The sequence below is a fragment of the Enhydra lutris genome, unplaced genomic scaffold, assembly GCF_002288905.1.
Source record: "Enhydra lutris kenyoni isolate GAN:26980312 unplaced genomic scaffold, ASM228890v2 scaffoldscaffold67, whole genome shotgun sequence".
Taxonomy (NCBI): Eukaryota; Metazoa; Chordata; class Mammalia; order Carnivora; family Mustelidae; genus Enhydra; species Enhydra lutris.
In genome coordinates, this window is record NW_019154151.1 from 8836441 (window position 1) to 8858070 (window position 21630).

Sequence of the window (21630 nt, forward strand, 5' to 3'; positions counted from 1 at the left end):
TCTGCCTGCTGCTTCCTCCTGCTTGTGCTCTCTCTCTCTCTCTCTGACAAATAAATAAAATCTTAAAAAAGAATGCCATTGGGGTTTTGGTAGGGATTGCATTGAATCTGTACATTGCTTTGGCTAGTACGGATATTTTACTAATGTTAATTCTCTGAATCCATGAACATAGGCTGTCTTTACATTTTTTGCATATGTTTTAATTTCTTTTACTGGTGTTTTATAGTTTCTCAGTGTGTAAGTCATTCATCTTCTTTGGTTACATTTATTCCTAAATATTTCATTCTCTTTAAAACTACTGTAAATAGGATTTTAATTTCCTTTTTGAAGATTTTATTTATTAGAGATAGTGTGACCAGGGGGAGGAGCCGAGGGGGAGGGAGAGAGAGGGGGAAGGAATCCCAAGCAGAGTCTGTACTGAGCATGGAGACTGACATGGAGCTCTGTCTCACGACCCTGAGATCATGACCTCAGCTGAAACCAAGAGTTGGAAGCTTAACTGCCTGAGCCACCCAGGCACCCTCTTAATTTCCTTTGTGGATAAATGATTGTTAGTATATTACTTGTGCTTTTTATGTCATAGCTTAGAAATCACTGCCTAATCCAAAATCATGAATTTATTCCCAGGTTTTGTGTAAGAGTTTTATAGCTTTAGCTCTTTTATTTAGATTTTTAAAATCTATTTTGTGTTAATTTTTGTGTAGGATGTGATACAAGTATCTAACTCCATTTTTTTTGCATGTGACTCTTCCCAGTGCCATTTGTTGAAAAGATTATTCTTTTCCTATTAAAATGTACTGGAACCCTCAAAACTCAATTGACCATAGATGTATGGATTTATTTTTGGATTCTTGATTCTTTTCCATTAATCTGTGTGTCTGCCAGTACAAAACTGTCTTGATTGTAGCTTTTGAAATCAGCTTTGAAATCAGGAAATATGAGACCTCCAGCTTTGTTCTTTTCCAAGATTGTTTTGTTCCCTTGAAATTGTTCCCTTGAAATTCCATGTGAATCTTAGAATTAGCTTGCCAGTTTCCACAAAGAACCAGCTCGGATTCTGATAGGTAATCCCTAGATCACTTTGAATAGTATTGCCATCTGAAAATGTTGTCTTCTGATCTGTGAACATAGAATGTATTTCCAATTATTTGCGTCCCCTTTAGTTTTTGTTAACAATGTTTTATAGTTTTCATAGTATAAGTCTTATACTTCTTTTGTTAAATTTATTCTTGATTATTTTTTTATATTATTACAAATGGAATTGTTTTCTTTTTTTTGAGTATAGTTGGCACAAAAAGTTATGTTAGTTGCAGATGTATAACATAGCGATTCAACAAGTTTATGCATTAGCTATGTTGACCACAAGTGTATCTACTATCTGTCCCATTACATGGCTATTACACTGTCATTGACTATATTGCTTATGTTGGTCTTTTATTCACATGACTTACTTCTTTCATAACTGGAAGCCTATATCCCTCACGTACCTTCACCTAATTTGCCCAACCTCCCACCCCCTCCCCTTTGGCAACTATCAGTTCTCTATATTTGTAGCTCTGATTCTGCTTATTGTTTATAAATTTGTTGTATTTATTCTGTAGTTTTTTTGGGATACCACTTTTGAGTGAAATCATATGGTATTTGTCTTTCTCTGACTGACTTATTTTACTTAACGTTTTACCCTGTAGAGCCACCCATGTTATTGCAAATGGCACAATCTCATTCTTTTATGGCTGAGTAATATTGCAGCATGTGTGAGATATGTGAGATATATATATATATATATACACATACATACATACACATGCACATACACACACACATATTATGTATCCCACATCTTTATCCATTCATCTGGATAGACATTTGGATTGGTTCCATCTGTTGGCTATTGTAAATAATGCTGCAGTAAACATAGGGGTGTATATATCTTTTCAAATTAGTGTTCTCATTTTCTTTGTAAATAAATACCCAGTAGAGGAAATACTGGATAATGTGACAATTCTGTTTTTAATTTTTTTAGGAACTTACATACTGCTTTCCACAGTGGCTGTACGAACTTGTATTTCCACCAACAGTGTACAAAGGTTTCCTTTTCTCCACATCCTTGCCAACATTTCTTATTTCTTGACTTTTTGATTTTAGCCTTTCTGAGAGGTGTGAGGTGATACCCCATTGTGGTTTTGATTTGCATTTCCCTGATGATAACGGATGCTGAACATCTTTTCATTTGTCTGTTGACCACCTGTATATCTTTGGAAAAATATTTATTCATGTTCTCTGCCCATTTTTGAATTGGATTATTTGTGTTTTTTGGTGTCAAGTCGGTGTACATTTTGAATACTAACCACTTATCAGCTATATCATTTATAAATATCTTCTCCTGTTTAGTTAGGTTGCCTTTTTGTTTTGTTGAAAGTTTCCTTTGCTGTGCAAAAGCTTTTTATTTTGACGTGGCCCAATAGTTTATTTTTAAATTTAATTTAATTTTTAAAAAGATTTTATTTATTTATTTGAGAGAGCATGAACCAGGGAGGCGGCAAGAGGGAGAAGCTGATTGCATTCTTAGCAGGAAGCCTGATGCGGGGCTGGATTCCAGGACCCTGAGATTATGACCTGAGCTGGAGGCAGACACTTAACCTACTGAGGCACCCAGGTTCCCCCAAATAGTTTATTTCTGGTTTTGATTCCATTGCCTTAGGAGACATATCTTAAAAAAATATTGCTATCGCACATGTCAGAGAAATTACTGCCTATGTTTTCTACTAGGGTTTTTATGGTTTAAAGTCTCACATTTAGGTCTTTAAATCATTTTGAGTTTATTTTTGTATATGGTGTAAGAAAGTGGTCCAATTTGATTCTTTTGCATGTAGCTGTCCAGTTTTCCCAGCACCATTTGTTGAAGAGAATGTCTTCCTCATTGTATAATCTTGCCTCCTTTGACATAGGTTAATTGGCCATGTAATTGTTCTTTTATTTCTGGACTCTTTATTCTGTTCCATTGATCTGTGTGTCTATTTTTATGCCACTTCCATACATTTTGATTAATACAGCTTTGTAGTATATCTTGGAATCTGGAATTATGATACTTCTAGCTTTATTCTTTTTCAAGATTGCTTTGGCTACTCTGGGTCTATTGTGGTTCCATATAAATTTTAGGATCATTTGTTCTAGTTCCATTAAAAATTGCTGTTAGAGCTACTCTACGACCCAGAAATCGCACTATTATTTACCCTAAAGATACAAATGTAGTGATCAGAAGGGGCACGTGCACCCGAATGTTTATAGCAGCAATGTCCACAATAGCCAAACTGTGGAAAGAACCTAGATGTCCATCAACAGATGAATGGATAAAGAAGATGTGGTATACACACACACACATACACACACACACACAGGAATACTACGCAGCCATCAAAAGAAATGAAATCTTGCCATTTGCAACGATGTGGATGGAACTAGAGGGTATTATGCTGAGCAAAATAAGTCAATCAGTGAAAGACAATTATCATATGATCTCCCTGATATGAAGAATTTGAGGGGCAACGGGGAGGGGGGACTTTGGGTCGGTAGGGAAGGAAAAAATGAAACAAGATGGGATCAGGAGGGAGACAAATCATAAGAGATTCTTAATCTCACAAAACAAACTGAGGGCTGCTGAGGGGAGGGGGGTTAGGGAGAGGGTGGTTGGGTTATGGACATTGGGGAGGGTATGTGCTATGGTGAGTGCTGTGAAGTGTGTAAACCTGGTGATTCACAGACCTGTACCCCTGGGGCTAATAATACATTATATGTTAATAAAAAATAAATTAATTAAAATAAAATACACACACACACACAAAATAAATCAATAAAACCTTTTTTTAAAAAATTTATCCTCAGGACAGAGGGGTAAACTTCATATAAATTTCATCATCCTATTTCTTTACTTTTTTAATTCCCCAAAGAGCAGATGCTAATTAATTATACTTTTTCCTACTCCCTTCTCAACTTATTGTCATGTCACTGCCTCTTAGCTCTTCTACTTGTGACCCTCATGCTTTTATGTCCAGACTTCCAAAATAGTTTTTCTCTCTGCTTCTTCCTTAATTTTACTCTTCTGAAGGCAGTAAGATGATCATGCCATTTCTTCGTTCAGAGACCTCAATGGCTTTCCATTACCTTGAGAACAAATGCAGAAATATGAAACTCAATCCTATCATAACTAGTACTCTTCCATTTTACATGATACTAAATGCCAGAAAGTTGAAGTGCCCACTCATTTAGCATCATACTCCTTAACAGTCTTTTCTCATACTTCATTTTGATTTCCACCTTATTCTTACTCTCTTAAATACATGTTTTAGTCATTATTTGCAAAAGCACTTGAGTGCGAGGGCAGGAACCCTTTCCCCTTGAGTAGTGCCTGACACAGTGTGTATTGAATGAATTAATGACTAAGCACATACTCCACATCATTTCTCATACTTTCTTGCTTCTGTGCCTTTGTTGACTACTCCCTTCCTGTCTTTATGCCTCTAATCCCATCCTTCAAAACTCAAATTTCAGGAGCTCCCCAAACTTTTTCTTTCCACTCAGAATTGAACCTTACTTCCTCTTATAAGCATCTCATCTACCTCTATGATTGTACTGAGCCATGTGTTTTCTGTATACATCAGACTTTATCATATATGCTTTGTATATTCTGTGTGTATACCACAAAACCTAAAAAAATGCATTGCACATTGTAAATAACAGTAACTGTGTTAAAGTGATATATTAACTGGATGATTATGGGGAATATTCAGTGCATAGTAGTGGAATCTTAACAAATGGTGAATATTAGAAAAAACAATTTGAAATTTTTATTTTTAAAAAAGTTTCTGTTTTTTAGTTGAAAACTTTGCATATAGTAGCCTATTATATATATATCAGAAATCAATAAACCAAACAAAGTCTGATAAATGTTGCCACTTGAAAAAAATTGCTGTTGGTATTTTGATGGGGATTTCATTAAATCTGTAGATTCCTTTAGATAGTATAAATATTTTAAAATTAATTAATTAATTTTAAAAATTAGTTTCAGAGGTAGAACTTAGTGATTTATCAGTTACATATAACATCCAGTGCTCATTACATGTGTGTAAACATTACATTACATAAGTGTCCTCCTTAATGCCCATCACCCAATTATCCCTTCCCCTCACCTACCTCCTCTCCAGCAACCTTCTAGTTGTTTCCTAGAGTTAAGCATCTCTTATGGTTTGCCTCCCTATTTTCATCTATTTTATTTTTCCTTCCCTTCCCCATGTTCATGTTTCATTTCTTAAATTTCACATATGAATGAAATCATATGGTATTTGTCTTTCGCTGACTTATTTTACTTAGCATAATACCCTCTAATTCCACCCATGCCATTGTAAGTGGCAAGATTCCATTTTTTCTGACCGCCGAGTAATATTCCATTGTATATATATATATATATACCACAGCTTCTTTATCCATTCATCTGCTGATGGACATTAGGGCTCCTTCCTGGTAGTATAGACATTTAAACAATACTTGTTCTTCCAGTCCATGAACATGGAATGGTTTTCCATTTCTTTGTGTTATCTTCAATTTCTTTTATCAGTGTTTTATAGTTTTCAGAGTATAGGTCTTTCTACCCTTTGGTTAAATTTATTCCTAGATATTTTATTCTTTTTGGTACAGTTATCAATGATGTTGCTTTCTTAATTTCTCTTTCTGCTACTTCATTATTGGTGTATAGAAATGCAATTGATTTCTCTATAATTTTGTATCCTGTGACCTTACTGAATTAATTTATCAGTCCTAGTTTTTTGGTGAAAAGTCTTTAAGGTTTTCTGTATATAGTACCATGTCATCTGGAAATAGGGAATGATCGTTTTAATCTCTTGTTGTATGCAGTTTGCTCGTATTCTGTGGAGGATTTTTTCCATCTCTGTACATTAGGGATATTGGTCTGACGTTTTCTTTTGTGGCACCTTTGTGTGGTTTTGGTATCAGGGTAATGCTGGCCTTGTAGAATGTATTTGGAAGCTTTCCTTGCTCTTACAGTTTTCGGAATAGTTTGAGGAGAATGGGTATTGAGTTTTCTTCAAAAGTTTGGTAGAAATCAGGGTGCCTGGGTAGCTCAGTCAGTTAAGCGTCCAACTCTCACTTTTGGCTCAGGTCATGATCTCGTGGTCATGAGATTGGCCCTGTGACAGGCTCTATGCTCAGCACGGAGTCTGCTTAGAATTATCTCTTTTTGCCCCTACCCCTTGCACTCTCTCTGTCTCTCAAGTAAATAAATATTTTTTATTTTTTAAAAGATTTTATTTATTTGACAGGGAGAGAGAGATAGTGAGAGAGAGAACACAAGCAGGAGGAGCAGCAGGCAGAGGGAGAGGGAGAAGAAGGTTCTCCGTTGAGCAAGGAGCCCAATACAGGGCTCGATCCCAGGACTCTAAGATCATGACCTGAGCTGAAGGCAGGTGGTTAACTGACTGAGCCGCACAGGTGGCCCATAAATAAATCTTTAAAAAACGAGTTTGATAGAATTCATCTGTGAAACCATCTGGTCCTGGACTTTTATTTTTTGGTAGTTGTTTATTACCATTTCAGTTTTGTTACTTGTAATTAGTCTGTTGAGATTTTCTATTTCTTCCTGGTTCACTTTTGGAAAATTGTATGTTTCTAGGTATTTATCCATTTATTCTAGGTTGTCCACTTTGTTGGTATCTAAGTTTACATAGTTATTCTCTTATAATCCTTGGTATTTCTGTGATGTTAGTTATTACTTTCTCTCATTTCTGATTTTATTTGTTTGGGTTCTTTCTCTTTTTCTTAATGAGTCTGGTGAGGGTTTATCAATTTTGTTTATCTTTTCAAAGAGCCAGCTCTTAGTTTTATTGCTTTTTTTTTTCCTTTTTTTAGTCTCTGTCATTTATTTCTGCTTTCATCTCTATTATTTCCTTTCCTCTACTTACCTTGAGATTTGTTTGTTCTTCTTTTTCTAGTTTTTTTTAGGAGTAAATTTAGATTGTTTTTTTGAGCTTTTTCTTGTTCTTGAGGTGGGCCTGGCTATACATTTCCCTCTTAGCAGTACTTTCACTGTGTCACAAAGATTTTGGACTATTGTGTTTTCGTTTTCATTTGTCTCCATGTATTTTTTATTTCTTCTTTGATTGCTTCATTGACCCATTGGTTGTTTAATATTATGCTGTTTGGTCTCCCTGTGTTTTTCTTCTCCAGTTTTTTTTTCTTGTGATTTTTTTTCTAGTGTCATACCACTGTGGTTGGAAAAGGAGCATGATATGATTTCAGTCTTTGTAAATTTATTAAGGCTTGTTTTGTGGCCTAATATGTGATCTGTCCTACAGAATGTTCCATGTGCAGTAGAAAAGAATGTGTATTCTGTTGTTTTTGGCTAGAATATTCTGTGTATGGCCATCTGGTCCAATGTGTCACTCAAAGACATTGTTTTAGAATTGCTTTCTTAATTTCATGTTCATTTTACTCTTTAATGCTGTATAGAAATGCAGTTTTGTGTATATTGATCTTATATCCTAAAACCTTGTTGAACTCATTTTTATTTTGTTAAATTCATTTTTTTAGCTTGTACAGTTTTCAGTGGATCCCTTAGTATTTTCTATACACAAGATTATGTTTTCTGCAAACAGATGATTTTATTTCCTCCTTTAAAATCTGGATCTTTTTTTTTCTTACCTAACTAATTTCATTCCCTGGAACTTCAGGTACAATTAATGTTGAAGAAAAGTGGCAAGAATGGACAAGTTTGGTTTTTTTTCTTGATTATTGGGGAAATAATTTCATTTTTCTGCAGTGTGATATTAGGAATTCCCGTGGATGCCCCTTATCAGCTTGAGGAACTGCCTTTCTATTTTTAGTTCATTGAGTATTTTTATCATGAAACTGTTGGATTTTGTGAAGTGCTATTTTCTGTATCTACAAATGTGATCATGTGGTTCCTGCCCTTTCTTTTCCTGATAATATTAATCTCCTAAATATTTAGATATTTAGCCAACCATGCATTCCTGGGATAAATCCCAGTTGGTCAATCCCTTTTAGATGTTGCCAGATTTGGTTTCTCAGTAGCTTGTGGATGATAAGGGATATTGATTTTTCCTTGGATATCTTTGTCTGGTTTTGGTTTCAGGTTAATTCTGGCCTCATAGAAAAAGTTAGGAAGCATCCTTTCTCATACCCTTTGGAAAATTTGTGAAGGATTGGCATTAATTCTTCTTTAAATATCTTATAGATTTTACCAGTGAAGCCATCTGGTCATGGGCTTTTATTAGTGGGAAGATTAAAAAAATTTTTTTTTTATTAATATATAATGTATTATTATTTCCAGGGGTACAGGTCTGTGAATCACCAGGTTTACACACTTCACAGCACTCACCATAGCATATACCCTCCCCAATGTCCATAACCCCACCACCCTCTCCCTACTCCCCTATCCCCAGCAACCCTCAGTTTGTTTTGTGAGATTAAGAGTCTCTTATGGTTTATCTCCCTCCTGATCCCATCTTGTTTCATTTATTCTTTTCCTACCCCCCAAACCCGCCATGTTGCATCTCCACTTCCTCATATCAGGGAGATCATATGATAGTTGTCTTTCTCCGATTGACTTATTTCGCTAAGCCTAATACCCTCTAGTTACATCCACGTCGTCGCAAATGGCAAGATTTCATTTCTTTTGATGGCTGCATAGTATTCCATTGTATATTATACCACGTCTTCTTTATCCATTCATCTGTTGATGGACATCTAGGTTCTTTCCATAGTTTGGCTATTGTGGACATTGCTGCTATAAACATTCGGGTGCATGTGCCCCTTCAGATCACTACATTTGTATCTTTGAGGTAAATACCCGGTAGTGCAATTGCTGGGTGATAGGGTAGCTCTATTTTCAACTTTTTGAGGAACCTCCATGCTGTTTTCCAGAGTGGTTGCACCAGCTTGTATTCCCACCAACAGTGTAGGAGGGTTCTAGTGGGAAAATTTTTAGTTACTATTGAACCTCTTGTTATAGTTCTGTTCAGCTGTTCTATTTCTTCTTGAGTCATGCTCAATATTTAGTTGTTTATCTAGAATTTGTCCATTTCATATACTTTATCCTAATTTATTGATATACCTTATGATACCTTTTATTTCTGTAAAGTTGGTAATGATTTCGCCCTTTCATTCCTGATTTTAGTGATTTGAATTTTCTTTTTTTGTATGTTTAACCTAGATAGTTTGTCGATATTGTTGACCTTTTCAAAGAACCAGTTTGGTTTCATTGCTTTTTCTCTACTTAAATTTTTTTAAATTTTAATTGTAATTAAATATACATAACATAAAACTTACCATTTTAACTATTTTTAAGTATATAATTTAGTGATATTAAATACATTTACATTGTTGTGCTACCATTACCACTGTCCATCCACAGAAATCTTTCATCTTGTAAAACAAACTCTACCTATTAAACAATAACTCCCTATTCCCTCCTCCCCACAGCCCTTTGTAGACTTTATCCTATTTTTAGTCTGAGTTTGAGTCTACTCTACGTACTTCATATAAGTGGAGTTATACAGTATTTGTCCTCTTGTAAGTAGCTTACTTCACTTAGCATGTCTTCAGGGTTCATCCCTAATATAGCATGTGTAGAAATATCCTTCCTTTTTAAAGGCTGAATAATATTCCATGGTAGGTGTTTACCACATTCTGTTTATCTGTTTATCCATTTTTTAAAAAAAGATTTTATTTATTTATTTGACAGAGAGATAGAGAGAGAGCACATGCTGGCAGAGAGACAGGCAGAGGGAAAGGGAGAAGCAAGCTCTCCGCTGAGCAGAGATTCTGATGCGGGGCTTGATCCCAGTGTCCTGGGATCGAGTCCCACATCGGGCTCCTTGCTCAGCGGGGAGCCTGCTTCTCCCTCTGCCTCTGCCTGCCATTCTGTCTGCCTGTGCTTGCTCTCTCTCCCTCTCTCTCTCTCTCTGACAAATAAATAAATAAAATCTTTAAAAAAAAATCTCAATCCCTCTGTATTTAATTTTTTCATTTTAGTATAGTTGTCACACAATGTTACATTAGTTTCAGTTGTACAACATAGTGATTCATCTTCTCTATACATTATGCTTTGCTCATCACAAGTGTAGCTAATGTGTCACCATACAACACTATTATAATACCATTGATTATATTCCTTATACTGTAACTTTTATTTCTGTGATTCATTCATTTCATAAGTGGAAGCCTGTATATCCTATTCCCCACCACTCATTTTACTTATCTGCCTTACCCTCTTCCCTCTGGCAGCCATCAGTTCTCTGTATTTATAGGTCTAATTGTGCTTTTTGTTTGTTTATTCATTTGTTCGGTTTTTAAGATACCACATGAGTGAAATCATGTGGTATTTTTCTCAGTCTGATTTATTTCATTTAGCATAATACCCTCTAGGTCAACCCATGTCTGTTTTATCTTTTGATGGACACTTGGATTACTTCTTATTTTTGGCTCTTGAAAATAATGCTGCTATGAATATGGGTATAGAATTATTTGTTCAAGTCCTTGCTTTCAGTTCTTTTCGGTATATATCCAGGAGTGGAATTGCTGGATCATATGGTAATTCTCTTTATACCTTTTTGAAGAAACACTGTAGTGTCTTCCATAAGTGTTTCCATATTGAGTTTATATTCATACCAGCAGGGCACAGGGGTTCCAATTTCTCCGTGGCCTCACCAGCACTCCTTATTTTCTGTTTTTGTTTGTTTGTTTGTTTTTTAAATAGCCATCCTATAGATGTGGAGTGGTTATCTCATTGTTGTTCTGATTCTCATTTCCCTAATGATTTATGATATAGAGCATCTTTTCATGTGCTTATTGGTCATGTGTATAATTTTGGAGGAATGTCTATTCAAGTCCTTTGCCCATTTTTTCAAATCAGGTTGTTATTTTGTTGTTGAGTTGTAGGAGTTCTTTATATAAAAAGTCTTGATATTTACCCCTTATCAGGTAAGTGATTTACAAATATTCTCTCTCATTCCATAGGATGACTTTTCATTCTGTTAATTGTATCCATTGATGTGTAGAAGTTTTTAAGTTTGTTTTGTTGTCTTTTTGTTTTGTTTTTACTTTTGTTTCCTTTGCTTTTGGTGTCATATCCAAGAAATCATTGCACAGTCCAATGTCATAAAACTTTTCTCCCATGTTTTCTTGTAGGGATTTTATAGTTAAGTTTTTAATTAATTTTGAGTTAATTCTTGTCTGTGGTATAAAATAAGTGGTCAGCTTCATTCTTCTGTTTCTGGATATCCCGTTTCCTCAGCACTATTTGTTGGAGAGACTGTATTTTCCTAAGTGGTCTTGACACCTTTGTCAAAGATCTTTTGACCGTATACTACACGAGAGTTTATTTCTCAGCTCTCTATTCTGTTCCACCGATCTATAAGTCTGTCTTCATGCCAGTACTGCACTGTTTTAATTACTGTAACTTTATGGTAAGTTTTGAAGTCAGGAAGTGTGAGACTCTTTGTTTTGATATTCTTTTTTTAAAGATTTTATTTATTTATTTGACAGAGGGAGACACAGGGAGAGAGAGAACATGAACAGGGGGAGTGGGAGAGGTAGAAGCACGCTTCCGTCAGATCAGGGAGCCCGATGTGGGGCTTGATCCTAGGACCCTGGGATCATGACCTGAGCCAAAGGCAGTCACTTAACGACTGGGCCACCCAAGCACCCCGATATTCCTTTTTTAAAAAAGATTTTACTTATTTGAGAGAGAGAGAAAGAGAGAGAACATGAGTGGGGGGAGGAGCAGAGGGAGCGGGAGAAGCAGATCCCCTGCTGAGCAGGAAGCCTGATGTGGGACTTGATCCCAGGACCCCAGGATCATGACTTGAGCTGAAGGCTGATGCTTAACCAACTGAGCCACCCAGACGCCCCTGTTTTTTATTCTTTATTTCATTTATATCTTGCTCTAATCTTTATTATTTATGATTGACTCTTGTACAACAGAGGTTTGAAATGAATCCACTTCATGCAGATTTTTTTCAGTAAATACAGCATAGTACTGTAAATGTATTTTCCTTATGATTTTTATAATAACACTTTTACTTTTTTATTTTTAAAGATTTTATTTATTTATTTGACAGAGAGAGATCACAAGTAGGCAGAGAGGCAGGCAGAGAGAGAGGGGGAAGCAGGCTCCCTGCTGAGCAGAGAGCCCGATGCGAGGCTTGATCCCAGGACCCTGGGATCATGACCTGAGCTAAAGGCAGAGGCTTTAACCCACTGAGCCACCCAGGTGCCCCTAATAACATTTTTAAAATTTAAATTCAGTTAGCCAATATATAGTACATCATTAGTTTCAGATGTAGTGTTCAATAATTCATTAGTTGCGTGTAGCACCCAGTGCTCATCACATCATGTGCTCCTTCTTTTCACTACATCTGTATCATTGGGGTAAATACCCAGTAGTGCAATTGCTGGGTTGTAGGGTAGCTCTATTTTTAATGTCCTAGAGGAACATCCATACTGTTTTCCAGAGTGGCTGCACCAGCTTGCATTCCCACCAACAGTGTAAGAGGGTTCCCCTTTCTCCACAACGACTCCAACATTTGTTGTGTCCTGCCTTGTCATAGCCATTCTAACTGGTGTAAGGTTGTAACGTTTTCTTTTCTCTAGCTTACTCTGTTGTAAGAATACAGTATATAATGCATATAAAGTATGTGCTTATCAATTATTTATGTTATTGGCCAGGCTTCTGGCCAACAGGCTGTCAGTAGTTAAGTTTTTGAGGAGCCAAAGTTATACACAGATTTTTGACTGCACCAGGGTTGGCACCCCTAACTGCATGTAATTCAAGGGTCGCCTGTACTTTCTTCTTACTTTGGGTTTAGTTTGCTTTCCTGTTTCTAGTTTCTTGAAGCAGTAGGTTAGGTTGTTGAATTGAGATCATCCTTCAGAGACTTTAAATGCTGGGTTTTTAAAAATAGTCTTTGCCAAGTTTTCTCATTTTCTGGGGAGTGGGTCCACAGAACTCATGATCTCATCCTGGAAGTGGAACTCTATGTGGACACTTTTTATCATAAAAGCAACCACATTCAGTTTCTTGAATATCCTTCTAGAGACATACTGCATATTTCTGTGTAAATGATCTTTTACAACACTATATACCATATTTACTTTTCTGCCTCTTGGATTTTTGACTTAATGTCTAGACTTTTGTTTCATTTTTGTATGTAAAGGGCTGCCTCATTCTTTTTGATGTCTCCATAGTATTCTCTCTTATGAATCTATGTTAAAGTTAAGCATGTAAGTTGAGCATTTAAGCTGTTTCTAGTTCTTTTATGAAATTGTGCTCTAATGAATATTCTTCAACCATATACATCATTTCGTACATATATAAGTGTGGATAAAATTGTTCTAAGTGGAATTGTTTTCAAAGTGTGTATCTTTTTTTATTTTGTTGGGTGTCCTTAAATATTAGCTTTTACGGGCACCTGGGTGGCTCAGTCAGTTAAGTGTCTGCCTTCAGCTTGGGTTATGATCTCGAGGTCCTGGGATTGAGACCCGTGTTGGGCTCCCTGCTCAGTGGGAGTCTGCTTCTCCCTCTCCCGAGACCCCTCCCCCTGCTCGTGCTCTTTCTCCTCTCTCTCAAATAAATAAAAATCTTTAAAAAAAAAAAACAAATTTTAGCTCTTAGTAGAAGTTATTCGAATTTACATTACTGCTAACAATGATTGATTTGTTGGTTTCTCCATACCCTGTCAACGTGGTTGCATCCAGTTCTTAATTGGTAAAGCCTGTAATGAATTACATATAGAGTGGGATTGATTTTCTTAAATAATTTTTCTTATAGACTGTGTGTGTGTATGTTAGAAGACTCAGTCTCTAAAGTAGTAAATACCAACTTGAACATAGGTAAGCAGGCTCATTTTGGGGGATCAGGAATTGATCGATATATTCTTTTAAATCAGAAAATAGTTTTTAAAATGTTTAAGGAAGGTTAGTTCTGACTGGAAGTTTTAAATTCTAGTAGCATAGAGCACATTTGGCAAAATGTGAAACTGCCATTTTTGTAACTGATGATGTTTCTGTGTGGTTCTGAAAATGCTAGGTTTTAAATGTCAAGCTGTGTTTTAGAAGAGTGCTTTTTGAGCCCTTGTCACCAACTAACTGCTAAGTATCTTACCTTCAAGATGGTAAAAATAACCTCTGATACCATGGCAATATGATTTAATGGTGACATTTTTACTTTATGGAATTTTAATATTGTAAATACTTCAAACTAGTCAGCTTTTTAGAGATAATTTAGTAAATTTAATTTGGCCAATCCATTCTTAGTATCAAAGAGCTCCACTCAGTTAATGAGTCAAAATATTTTGAACATTTGTAGAGCCTACATTTCAGGAAATTCTGAAGCTCTAGATTTTATTATCATAATTACCTTTGAATCAGTAGCTGTTTCTTTATTCATTCAACAAATATTTATTTATTCTGTATTCACTATGCTTTTCAAACTGGGAATATAGTACCTAAGAAGACAGATACCATCTCTGCCCAAATGGAGTTTATATTCAAATAAGAACAAATAGTAAACCAGTAATGAAATAAGTAAACATGATAATTTTGAATTTTGAGAAATGCTATGAAGGATATAAACAGGGTGGGGTAAGAGAAGGAGTGACTGAGGAGTTGCCAGGAATGGGTGTTCAAGAAAGGTTTTGAGGAGGTGGCATTTGGTCTAAGATTTCTTCTAAAAGATGAGAATAAGCCAGCTGAAGAATGGCTGGAATAAGAGCATTCTAGGTGGTAGAAATGGTACAGTGGCTCAAGGAGTTCAAGGAAAAAAAGGAAGGCCAGTATGGCTTATAGCTTAAGGAACAAGAGTGAGAATGGAATGAAATAAGATGGCAGAGATTCAGGGGCTATCTCTCTTATAGATCTGTTGGGAGTGCCATGGGAAACATTTGAAAATTCTTAAAGCAAAGTCATAATACAGTCTGAGTTTATGTTTAATAGAGATCAATTTGGCTCTTTTTGTGGAGGATAGAGTTATAAGAGGCCCAAGTGACTGCAGGGGCACCAGTTAGGTTGTTGGTAGAGTCTGGACAGAGATACTGGTAGAGATTTGTATAAATGTGGTGGTAGTGGAATGGATGGAAGTGGACTGACTTGAGATATATTGCAGAGGTAGAACAGACTGGACTTAATGAATGGCTTCTTTAGAAGTAGGAGGCAAACCATAAGAGACGCTGAACTTGAGGAAACTGGGAGACAGGCATTAAGGCAGGCCCTTGATGTAATGAGCACTGGGTGTTATATGAGACTGATACATCAATAAATTCTACCTCTGAAACCAGTAAAAAAGTAGGAATGAAGAAAAGGATTTCTGAGTTTTATTAACTGAGCAACTAGGTAGATGGTGTTTCCATGTATTAATAAGAAGAATACTAATGAAAGAACAGAAGAGGTTATTTTGGTTTGGTGGGAGGGCAAGTTGAGACTCAAGTTCTCTTTTGACCTTAAGTTTGAGATTCCTGATAGACATCCAGGAAGTCTAAGTATAGGCAGTTTGAAGCTGGGCTTGGAGTTCAGGTGAGAAGTTGGAACTAGAGAAATAAATATAAAATTTGTAAGCATGGAGTATATTTAATCAGTAAAACCACATGTTCTTTTCACTTTCTAACTTCTCAGAGATCAGGATACATCTTGCGATGTCAGCCAGGGAGCAATGAAAATATAGTTGTCATTTGCTGTTTTTCAGTGCACCCAGGCAGATTGCCAGAATCAGACCTTGCAGGATGGTTGTCACCAGGTGGAAAAAACTTGGAGAAAATATTGGAACACTCTTTTAAGCCCCAAAAACCAAATGTCTTAGAGGAAGAGGGCAAGGAAGCAGTATATCATACATGATATGGACTTTCCTTGAAGCAGGAACCAAAAGTAGGTTAGGTTTATGTAATTGGGACCCCAACACTAGTATCTTTTAAGAAACGTTGCATTGCCAACACTCTGGCAGTAAAGATGATATTGTGTGAAAAAACATAGTTATCTACAGCTCTTGAGTAGAAAAGTAATTCAGAAGAGTAGGACTCCAAATGTAAAATTTTAGAAATACTTTCACTACTTAATTTTGTTTATATTTACCATTTCATGTTTATAAAAATGATGTATGATCAAAATCTGCCTACATCTAAAACTCAATCATAGTAAAATAAAAAATTCTAAGTGTTAAGAACACATTATATTATACATAGCTTAATAGGCCTAGTTTATTCTTAGGAATATATAAAAAATGTTTGTTTTAGAATTGATGACTTTTCATTGAAATACAGTGGGTGATAATTAAAGATGGGAAATAAATGGGATCAACTAGGTCTGAGTTTTCATATCAGTTTTTATAGAATCTACTGTGAACACAGACTGCCTCACCAGACGTCCTCCTCATGCTTCAAAACTCAGTTCAGGTATCCTTTACCTCAGAAGATGCCTTCTCTAACATCTTTTATCTTCATTCTAGTGGCTGAGTAGATTTTGAGGCCATAAATTAGCAAAATGGTACTCACTTTACTCACTGTAATCTTATTTTCCTTCTGTTTATGCTAGTAGGGAGAAATGTGGAAGGTTATTGTGAATGTTTACTCAGAAGGAATGCTGGAGTGATAGTGGGAATAAAATGTAGCAAATGAATCAGACAGTAAAGAGCCATCTTAATTTTCTGGTAATCTTTGGTAACCAAACATTTTCATCTCCTATCTCCCCACCTTTTTTTTTTTGTTTGCTTTTTAAGGAATGGCCAGAAGAAAGGACAGTAAGCGTGAGCTCTATTCGGGTAAATAAATTTATTTTCATCACGTTCAGGGATTTACTATAGCTTCATTTCATCAAAAAATTTATACTTTTCCTTTCCCACAGTCTTAAGCCTATTGCCTCCACAAAGTCAGAGTGAAATGTTTGCCTCCTGAAGTATTTCCAGTGACTTTTATGTGAATTTGTTGGCACATACCCTCTACAGTCTTCTCTAAGATAGAGCTATTCACAGTTTGACTCTTGCTCTTGGATCCGTGCATTATCTCATTTTATAGTACAGTTGCATGTATTCAAAGTGTGACTGTAATGAGGGTGATTTAACAAAACCTAACACAGTTGTCTCATTATTATAGAAACTCTGCTGTGTACATATTTAATGAAGGCAGTAATATAGTAATTTCTGCTCCCGTGTTATCCATTTTAGATATTGAATTTGTAGAGCATGGGGATGATGACCCATTTCATAATACTTGTTCAGTTGAACAGCTAAAATTTTTTGCCAGTATAATAAAAGGAATGTTTAACCCTTAAAGTTTGGGTACTTTCTGGTTTGGATGTCACTTTAGTGCCTGAGTTCCAGTTAGGAACCTGGCCCCTCTCAGCTAACTCTTGGTATGTGCATTCAGGACATTGGGAACTTTTCCTAGGGAAAGAAGAAGAGGTAGAGAATATGCATAGTAAATATTTGATGAGTAATTTTCCGTTTTTTTGTGCTTGCAGGGAAAGAAATGGAACTGGTATTTGGACTATTTATTTTCAGAGGGGTTACAAGGCTTGAAACTTTTCATAAGAAGTAGTATTCATCATTCTTCTGTCCCCTGATCAGAGAGCTTAAACTGCAGCATCAACATTAAGTGAATTTTGACTGAAACGACTGACCATACCGGACTAAATTCTTTTCCTTGTTGCTAGAGAGGCCAAGTGGTTCAACTTGAGTTTCCATTATCTTTGCATCAACAGATTGCCATCCTCAGGGAGTATTTGGACTGGCCTTCTATGCATGCCCCCAGGAGAGCCTCAGTGTGGCTAACTTTATTTTTCAGGATCTAGATTCTTTAGCCCACTAGTAAAAAATGACTTCATCATCAGGCTCTGCCTTCCACCAAATTATATGTAGATATATCTGTTATGTGACAGGATTTTTCACATTCTTGTGGACTGTAAGTTGCATTGATGGAAGAGAGCAGGTAATATATAGTGGCAGTTAAGCCACAGACATGCTCATGCAAAATGCCCTGCCTCTGAAACCTCTGGGGATATTGCCATTTTCCTTATTGTGAACAACAGTGTCAGCATCTTCAAGTTAACAGGATATAATATTTCTAACTCTAATTCATTGGTAGCTTCCTGGGCCTTCACTAGTAGCAATTTGATAAGGAAGTGGAGAGGATTGTGGGATAATCTAAAATGTTCCTATTTAGTCCAGTTTGATTTCAGAAAACTATACTATTTTGTGTGTGTATGTTTATGTTATATGCCCATTTTTAAGTGGTCAGGCCCAAGTAAACATACTTTATTTTCGGGGATAATTCTGAAGCTTTAAAAAAATTTTACAGTAGCTAGAATATTTTGCTGAAAATTCAGCCTCACTACTACCGAGTAACTTCTCTTCTAGTAAAATTCATATCACTTGAGAGAAATTAAGCTGATTTTACTTTTGTTTTTAAGGACACATTCTTATGGTTCTTGTTTTTCCTTTAAAGCAAAACAAAACTCTGTATTATTAGGTAGTGTTCAGACTAGAATCCAATTCATTTTTTGATTCAATACATATTTATCTAGCTTACTGTGTGGCAGATATTCTTTTGTGTGCTGGTTGTATAGCTGTGACCAATACAAAGTACTGCTTTTGTAGATTTACTACATCCCTTTGGAAAAGGCAGACAATAAAAATATAAGCAAAAATATAGTATGAGGTGCTATAAGGAAGAAGCAAGGAGTAGGGGCAGAATATTGAGAGGGTTGCTACTTTAAGGCCTGTTTGAGGAGGTGACCTATGCAGAAGCCCTAATGAAATAAGTGTATGAGCCATGTGAAAATTTGGGGAAAGAGCGTTCTGGGCAGAGGTAAAGGCAAGTTGTAAAAGGCTTAAAAATGATAACTTAGTTGGCATGTTTGAGGACTAGCAGAGAGGCCAGTAAGGTTACAATATAGTAATTAAAAGAGAAGAGTGGTAAGAATGAAATAGAGAAACCAGAGAGTAGTTCATGATGTGTTATGGATAGATAATAGGGAGCCATTAGAAGGATTGAGAGCAGAGTGATATAATTTGATTTACCTGTATGGAGCTGTAGTTTGAAGGTTATACTGAAGAAGATTAAGGGTTAAAGCAGAGAGACCAGTTAAGTTATTAGAGTTCTAGGCAAGAGTCTTTGACTAGTGTGGTAGATGATGGGAAGGTAGTTGGAGAGTGGATTTAGGTTTTACTTTAAACTTAGAGAAGATAGGATCTGTGTTAGCTTGGATATGAAGAGAGGGAAAGAGAGGAGTAAAGGGTAACTCCTAGGTTTCTGACATCCTGGCATACTGGAGGAGGAACAGATTTGGAGGGGTGTGGATTCAGAAGCTCTGTTTTGGCCATATTAGGTTGGAGGTGCTGAGTAGACAGGCGATGTCCAGGCCTAGAGTTCAGGGTACGTATTGGGATTGGCAAAATTAATTTGGGCATCATTAATGAATAGCCATGACATCTTAGGAGATCACTTAGTGCTGCTAGAAAAAAGAAGATAAAGACAGCAAAGAACTGAGTCCTGTTGTGCAAGCCAACATTAGGAAGTAGAAGAAAAAAGGAGGAACCAGCTAAAGACTGAGAAAGACCCACCAGTGGCTAGAAGAAAAGTAAGAAGACTGGTTGTGCTGGAAGCCAAGTGAAAAAAGTGTTTTGAACAAGAGAGGGAGTATTTATTGGTGTGGAATGTTGCCTATATACCCAGGTAAAAAACTTTTAGCTGCTTTGAAGTAAATGTGATAGTGTCCCCGATAGATAACCTTTCTCACTTAGAGAGTTCTCTTTCGTTTTTAAGTTTGCAGTCCAAATAATTTTCCATATTTTTATTCAGAACACAATATTTTGGTCATTAAGATCAAGTGGAACTTTCACTTGTGAGAAGGATTTGATTATTTTTCATGAAATTTAATCCCCAACAATCTTCCAGTCATGGAAGAAATTTCTAAACCTGAGTTTTTGTTCCAGGAAGAAAATATTTTTCCCTTATGCGTGTCTTTTTGTTCAGTAATCATTTCCTGGGTTCTTTTCTGTTCATATTCTTCTCTTGATCCAGTTTTTTGACCCACTTAAGATTAGATGTGCAAATAAGCCAAATCTAGTTATTTAAAAACTCTTTTTTGAAGGCTGTTCATGGCAAAGGAAAAAAAGATTTAAATAAGAAAAGCTATTTTGCTTTAGAGCAAACATTGCCTAGAAAAGAAAAAGAAAATTTGATTTATTATCCCAATTATACAGAAAGAATTCTTTCTTTACCTAGTATTTCTATAAAATTGTTGATGTTATAAATATTGACTTAATAATGTTCAATACTAAGTTGCTGTTAGATTTATAACATTTTGGGGCACCTGGGTGACTCAGTCTGTTAAGCAGCTCCCTTTGGCTTGGGCTGTGATCTCAGTCAGGGTCCTGGGATCTAGCCCCAGTTGGGCTCTCAGCTCAATGGGGAGTCTGCTTCTCACTCTCCGTCTGTACTCTCCCTCTCTCTCAAATAAATAAAATCTTAAAAAAAGGATTTCTAATATTTTATTTTTCTTTTTATTATAACTTCTTCCTCTTGGTCTTAAGGACAATGTAGAAAGAAAAGTAGACAAGTCTATGGTGTCTCACATAAAATTTCTGTTTGCAGACATTCTCTCTTTACATCAGATACATTTTATATCACACAATGGTTTACTAGAAATAAGAAAAATTATTCTCTAAAGTTGGTATTATATTGGGGCACCTGGGTGGCTCAGTCAGTTGAGCATCTGACTCTTGATTTTGGCTGAGGTCATGATCTCAGGGTTGTGAGATTGAGCCCTGCCTTGAGCACCCTGCTTAGTGGGGAGTCTGCTTCTCTCCTTCTCCCTCGCTCTGCTCTGTGTTCCTTCTCCCCCCTGCACCCCTCTCCCCACTTGCACCTCTCACTCACATAAATAATCTTTAAAAAATAAAATTGGTATTTTTAAAATTTCTTTTCAATTGATATAACTTTATTTCATTTATTTTTTAATGTAGAAAGACTATATTTTTATCATGTAAAAACATTCTATTTTTTATAAGGATGGCTACTATGGACTGAATGTTTATTTTTCCCAAATTCAGACTTTGAAGCCCTGACCCCTAATGTGATAGTATTTGGAGGTAGGACCTTTGGGAGGTAATTAGGTCATGAGGGTGGAGCCCTCATCAATGGGATTAGTACTTTTATAGGAAGAGACAAGAGAGATACTGATCTCTCTCTCACCATGTGAGAATACAGCAAAAAGGTAACCAAGTACAAACTAGAAAGAGGGCTCTCACCAGAACCTGTCCATGTTGGCACCCTGATTTTTGGACTTCCAGCCTCCAGAATTGTGAGAAGTAGATTTGCTTTTTGAGCCACTCAGTCTATGGTATTTTATTATAGCTGCCTGATCTAAGACAATGGCCAACAATGTTTAACAGAATATACTGTAGACCTGAATCATCAATGCTTTATTTTTATAATACTCAGAAAAGGATGTCTTCCCAAGGAGCATAATAAGTACCTGTGAATTAAAGTCCACTTTTAAGTATATACCAGGAAAGCAAGTTTTTTTCAATTTTCGAGGAAGAACATTAGCTTATCT

The 21630-nt window shown here is 36.1% G+C and overlaps 1 protein-coding gene across 2 annotated transcripts in view; it reads left to right on the top strand.

The window, feature by feature from the left end:
- The window catches only part of LOC111159185 (centromere protein I), a 75158-nt gene extending 54891 nt beyond the window's left edge, over window positions 1–20267 (top strand). The window contains exons 19-20 of one of the 2 annotated variants that reach the window (XM_022521628.1): window positions 16793–16834; window positions 17533–20267. In XM_022521628.1, the coding sequence (XP_022377336.1) occupies window positions 16793–16834; window positions 17533–17634 (144 nt within the window). In that variant the 3' untranslated portion in view covers window positions 17635–20267. The remainder of the gene's footprint in view (window positions 1–16792; window positions 16835–17532) is intronic. The other variant, XM_022521629.1, reaches the window with a different exon arrangement.
- The last annotated feature ends 1363 nt before the right edge of the window (window positions 20268–21630 follow it).